The 6,161-nt window shown below is 38.3% G+C and overlaps 1 protein-coding gene across 1 annotated transcript; it reads right to left on the bottom strand.

The window, feature by feature from the left end:
* Window positions 1-2,148: 2,148 nt before the first annotated feature.
* Window positions 2,149-4,325, bottom strand: LOC114727046 (uncharacterized). Its single transcript, XM_028913759.1, has 2 exons — window positions 2,811-4,325; window positions 2,149-2,502 (listed from the first exon to the last, which is right to left on the bottom strand). Exons 1-2 carry the CDS (start codon window positions 3,576-3,578, stop codon window positions 2,335-2,337), a joined length of 936 nt encoding a protein of 311 aa, XP_028769592.1. The 5' UTR covers window positions 3,579-4,325; the 3' UTR covers window positions 2,149-2,334.
* Window positions 4,326-6,161: the final 1,836 nt, after the last annotated feature.

The following is a 6,161-nucleotide window of genomic DNA, read 5'->3' as shown; positions in this document are numbered from 1 at the left end:
ACACTGTTTAGAGTTGAACCAGCGATATTTATACATTCTTTATGCCCCCTAACTCACAAAGAAAATCATTGCTTGAAAAAGTTGTCTGATTGCCTCTACATAAGCACTGCAAGTCTGTCACAGATTACCCAAACCAAACAGAAGATATAGTCACCAGAAGTTCAAGCATCCATTCAAATATGAGCTTTTTGGGGAAAACAGCCATAAGACAGTTCTAAAATGACGGATTATCAAATTTCAGATTGCCATCCCGCTCCTCAATAGACGTCTCTCAACATCTCTGTTAAAAGCAAGACAGGATAATAGACACGACGACACCAACCCAATGAAAGTGCATGTGACCTCTGAAATACATGGAGATACAATCCTTCACCACATTGCAAGGTCTCACAGTCAAAGAGGGCAAAACATTCTTCCTGAGATCAGGGCCCCCCTTTCTTAATAGCATCCCTAATAGTGCCACCAAGTCAAGTAAATGGCAATCTACTCAGGCGACCTTGATGCCCATCAGCTTCACCAATATAATGTAGATATTTTATGCTGGTGATTTCAACAAAGATTAGGGACATCCTGATCTTGTTACCAGCAGTATCTGCAGATCCTAAAAAGCAGATAATACAAATAGTTTTATTGTTTTCTTCGACCCATAATTTACAAAGCGAGAGATCTAACCCTTAACTATGGGATTCGGACAGTACCATGAAAAATATTCTTCAATAACCACATACGTTTAACCAAATATTACTTTCAAAATGAGCATGAGCCATTTCATTTGATGTCAAATATTCAGGCTTGCTAGAAAACATACTTAGGTTTTCCAAGAAATACATTTTCTAAGCAATACATTATTTATACACACGCATAACCAAATTGAAATAACAAAAACTAAGCATGTCCCGCGAACTGACCTCCCTTCGCAATCTTCTGTCGCTGTTAGCTAGGACAAAGGGCTACTGAATGACATTTATAAGGAGCCTTATATTAGGGAAGTCCGGGTTAGAATTCTAGGAGGCTTTTTCAATTAGGTTTTAAGGATTCGAGTCAGGCGTTATTGCCATGCAGGCTTGCCTCATTGTTTTTTTTTTTTTTTCAATTGTTGAAGTTTTGTTCTTGCAAGGTCTAACGCCAACTTCCTCCAATTTGCAGCCCACAACAAGATACTACTTCTTTCCAGTCAATGGGCTAGGCCCTCCCATGAGCTCTTATTTATTGTCCATGAAATAGTTTAGGCCTTTTTCGAACCCATGACCATGTTTCCAGCTTGAGCTTCTCTGATTCATTGTCCATGAATCAGCCATGATTTGACTCTTGAGAGCTTCTTCGTGATTTTTTTCTTCGTGATTCACTGAATACTTTCTTATTATAAAATGATGGAGAAAAAATAGATAGAGAGGTAAATCTCATATTGCGACAAACAAAAATCTCATTTTTATAGAACTTACAGTGGACATATAAAAAATACCCTTCTCACACAAAAAAAATACATTTATTTCAGGAATTCAGGTTGGCTTCTTGGTGAAGAAGTTTAGGAGTTGGAAATCAGTTTTTATTTTCTCTAAACTAGAAAAAAGCATAACCCAAAAAAAAAAAAAAACACCATGGACTTCCTTGGACAATTGCGGACCAGCTGTTAACAAGAAATCAGTGAAATTTGTCAGAAAAATCCAAGATGAGTTAAATCCTTAAAAATGTTATCTTTTTTAATTGATTTGTCGACTTTTATCTTATTGACATTTCTTCTCTACATTATTTTTGCTCAAACGCGTAAGATTTGGCACTGCCCTACAGGCCGCAAAGAAGCAATGCCATTAAGCAACAAGGGTAATTGGGTAAACACAGTACAGAGGTTCCCATCAGAAAAGTGGCAACCACTGTTTGTGCCAAGAAGCCAAAAAACAAATGCAGAAACTCCAATATGCCCCAAATCTGAGCTTAATGACCCATTATAGTAGTATGTATAACCATCTTCAAAAACCTCTCATATAGAGGGGTAACTCAAGCTACCTTAGGATAACAACCTTGTACAAACCCAAAACAATGCCAATATTTTCCAAATATTTCTTCATCAAAAGATTTTACATTCTTTCCCTTTGAAAAAAGAACGAGGGTAAAGGATGGTTACAAATCATTCTAGTCTAGGATTGAAAATGGGAAAACAAGCATAGCTAGTTCTCCCAAATTAGTTAACCTCTACCAGTATGAATAAATAAAAGCCATGAACAAAGGAGTAAAAGCCTGATTCTTGTATAAACTCCTAAATCTTCTCAGTAATTTCTATTATAATACAATTAAAATTATGACTGACTAAATAACTTCAATTCCTGACTTTAGTTATCACAGATCCTGTCCACTGGCTGGCCGAAGAGTAGGACTCTGTGAATGAACTATTGCCACGGCGATGGACAAAGATTGCAGTGGCGACAAGAGTGGTTGAAAATGAATATAATACAAATCATCATGAACTTTCACCATCCTCAAAGTGGAGCTGACCTCGCCTGATCCCTGAAAATTTGAAGGACGGCAACAACAAACTCAGACAAAGACTTTATATGTACAGCAAATGTGGAAAGCATAATGCAGTAAAACATATTGAACTATTAAAAATTAGACCTTGGTGGCCATTGGATCAATCAATGAACAATGGTCATTATCATATCTATTCATAATTGCAAAAAAAAAATTTCTTAAAAAGAAGAAGGTAATCACAATATCATTTACCCCAATTCTATTTAGTTATATTGATATTAGGTGTAATGTCAGTATGAACTACAGCAAAAAACATCAAACATGATATGAGAATATTAACAGACCTGCTTAACTAAATCAACTGACTTGCACTCTCCTTGCATATCTACTTGAGGGAGAAAATCTCTTTCAAACGATCTCCTCTGGAGTACTGTCAGAGGGCAACCCTCATCCCAGCCACCACAGTCACAACAGCCCCCAGATCTCCATCGATCTATCAGGCTAGACGGGCCGCCTTTTCTTGTTCTTGGGCCACCATGTTGGCCTGCTGGTATTAGAATGTTCATGCCAGGCAAGCAATCACTGGTTTTTTGACTACTTTCAGAAGGCAATGTAGTTTGCTTGACTCCAGATTTGTTGAGAAAATTTAAACCCCAACCTCCTACCTTGCCAGGCCTGCCATAAGGAAGAAGATCTTTCACAACAATAGCAGCCAACTCAAAATTTGGTGGAACATTAGTTTCTATTACATCATTCTCACGTAGCGCATATGACTTCAAAGGACAACTTTCCACTATGGCACCAGATCCGCCAAAGTTTGAGAGAGCTCTGCGTTTTGATGATGGACTAGTTCTGAATACTTGTGACACCTTTGACAACCCCTTGTTCTTCCTTTGAGTATGACTTGAAGCATATATCTCTCTGTCATGATTTTCATTGTTACCAAATACCACAAATGCAGTTTCTAAAACTTTATAATTGTTTGGGCCAAGTGTAGAAGTTGTTGATACATTCATCTTGCCAACGAGTTGCAAATCATTGTCAGGGATCTGACAGCCCTTTGGCCACCCTTTTCCTATAGAACAAGTATACATAGTCCAAAGCCTTAACATCTGCTGGATCTACCTTTCTCAATATGGCCATATAGACCTCCTTTTGATCATCTGTAGAAAAAACAAAATGAGGAATTCCTTTCCTCCATTTGCATCGAAGCATTGCATGAGAAGGAATAGGAAAAGTAGATGATAGCTGGTCAGAACAAGTAGAGCCTGAGCTGGAAGTAGAGGCCATATTTCTATTAGCAGAAGCAGAGCAAAACTTGTGGCTTTTCATCATCGGTGCTTCCTTTTCTAGTTTATGTGAGGAGATACTCAAACCACTAGGAGAGTCCGTGAAATCATAGCATAGAAACCCTTTATCATCAGTTAAATTCATCCTGCTGAACCTGTTATTGCTATCTGAATGCTGAAACTGGTGAAACAGAGGATTACTCAATATATTTATCATACTCTTACTCCCCATCACTGTACCTAAAGTCCAGTGTTCTGAAGCTTGATCATTTATACCTCCATTCCTAGTCCCAGCTGCTTCAGGACATTCAAAGAATAGCTCACCTGAATCACAAGCATCCCCACGAATCAAGTCAGCATAGCTTTCTGACAAAATTCCCGTGTTTGTGTATCCTAAATTCACGGGTGTATTGCAGTGACCTGCTTTCAATGCACTCATGTGTATATATTCTAGGCAGCGGCGAAGATATTTCTCATCTACACTCACCACATGCCTTGGTATCCTGTGGTTGAATCCATGAACACGTCGGAAGAATATATCCTTCAAGAAAGCTTTGTTAGCTTGCGACTGGATATATCTATAACTGCGGTCCTTTGTGAGTTCGCTCTTTTGATCAACTTCTTTGGTTGTGAATCAGAAAATTTTGAAGAGTTATCATCTGATAATTCCCTATCTTTGCACAAGCTATTCATTAAACCCTTTTTCCCAGGACGGCATATGATTTTATTTTCCATTTCACACCTGCAACTAACTATTATGCATTATGGCAGGCCGTTTCTTTCAAAATCCTCTGCTTTCAACTGAATGTTCAAGATTCCTGAAAAACAACAGAAATTGTTACGAACCTGGTAAAAGATAACTTGAAATATCAACAAATCAGAACTTCAAAGTGGCATTTTGCTCTAAAGGGTTGACCTATAAGATTTTTCGATACATTGAGAGGCATCTAAACTATGGTACTCTTTTACATATACCATGACATGCAACTTTGGAATTTAAATCAATTAAAAAAAATGGAAAATAAACATGAAAGAGACCATTATAGCACTACAAAGAAATCTGGAAACCATATACATTCTCAATAGAAAATGGAGAATTAATTGACTAAAATGCTCTTAAGTTCAGCAATGTGTATGCATGATTCCAGGATTTACGGAAGCTCAATGAAGATACAATTCCACGAATTAACCACTACTAGACCCACTTACTCAAAATCAACACTTTATTCACCACTGTCTAGGGAGGGTGGGAGGGTCTTTTGAAGAAGTGAGGAAGAAGAAAAGAGCAAGGACGTCCAGACTTCCAGCAATTTGCAACCTAACCTCACAAAGGAGGGTCAGTCAATCAATGATTCAACTAACAAACTAAAGTTCGTTATATAGGGTCAGTCAATCAATGATTCAACAAACATCTAAGGTTGTTATATCCAAATCTATAGAAACAGAAGTGCGGAAAGTACTCCATTAACCCAAAACAAAAAACAAAAAAGCTATAAAAAGGAAGCAGAAAGCATGAGCGACATAGTAATTACTGCTATTACAAAGAACAACTTTCTATTACCAGAGAAACTCGATCCAAGAAGAGTCGATTCCACCTTAGTCAAATGAACACATATAGCCGAAGAGAAAAGGCTGGTTCTTCGAACACCAAGACTCATTTATCCTCAAAATTGGAGCTTTTCATCCCGGAACCAAGTTCAGAGGACACGCCAGAGAACCCAATTACCCCAAACAGAGTGAAATGAACAGTAAAAGGTCGAAAAACCCAACTTAGCAGCACATGGGAAGCAAGGATCAGCAGAGACACAGCGACAGCCACCACACGTAATTATAATACTAAGTTCCAAAACTCGTTTTTAATAATAATCTTTGGAAAAAGTGAGAAATTGTATAATATTTAACACCACAAGAGAGAGAGAGAGTAGAAACCAGACGACCTAAACGAAAGGAAAGAGTGGCGAAGTGGTGTCATAAAAATGGGGTTCGTGAGCCATGATTGTAGGATGAAAATTCTCCCACTACCCCAGATTGCCCAAAAATCAGGGTTGGCTGGTAGGACCCAAGTTCTCAATCTCGCATCTGGCGAAGTAAGCCGAGTGCCCCAATGTCCTTTGTACCAAAAGCTCTTCAACATGGATAAAGGAAATGGGGGTAGTGAGCGACAAAGAAAGATGTCAGATTTTGATGAGCTGGTGCGCATGATAGGGAAGTGAGTCCACTAGAGCCCGAGGAATTTCTGCATGCCACTTGCAACGCTGAGAGGAAAAATATATGGAGGAGATCTAAGAAAAGAAAACAATCAATTTCTTGAAGTCGGAATTTGTGGGGCCAATGCAAAAGAAATTGTTGTTGTTCTTGATGCAGACACTGAGACACATGCATTGATTAAACTTTACATTTGCTTGG

The sequence above is a fragment of the Neltuma alba genome, unplaced genomic scaffold, assembly GCF_004799145.2.
Source record: "Neltuma alba isolate B1F8T4 unplaced genomic scaffold, ASM479914v2 tig00012431_pilon, whole genome shotgun sequence".
NCBI lineage: Eukaryota > Viridiplantae > Streptophyta > Magnoliopsida > Fabales > Fabaceae > Neltuma > Neltuma alba.
This window is presented reverse-complemented; position numbering and strand designations above follow the sequence as displayed.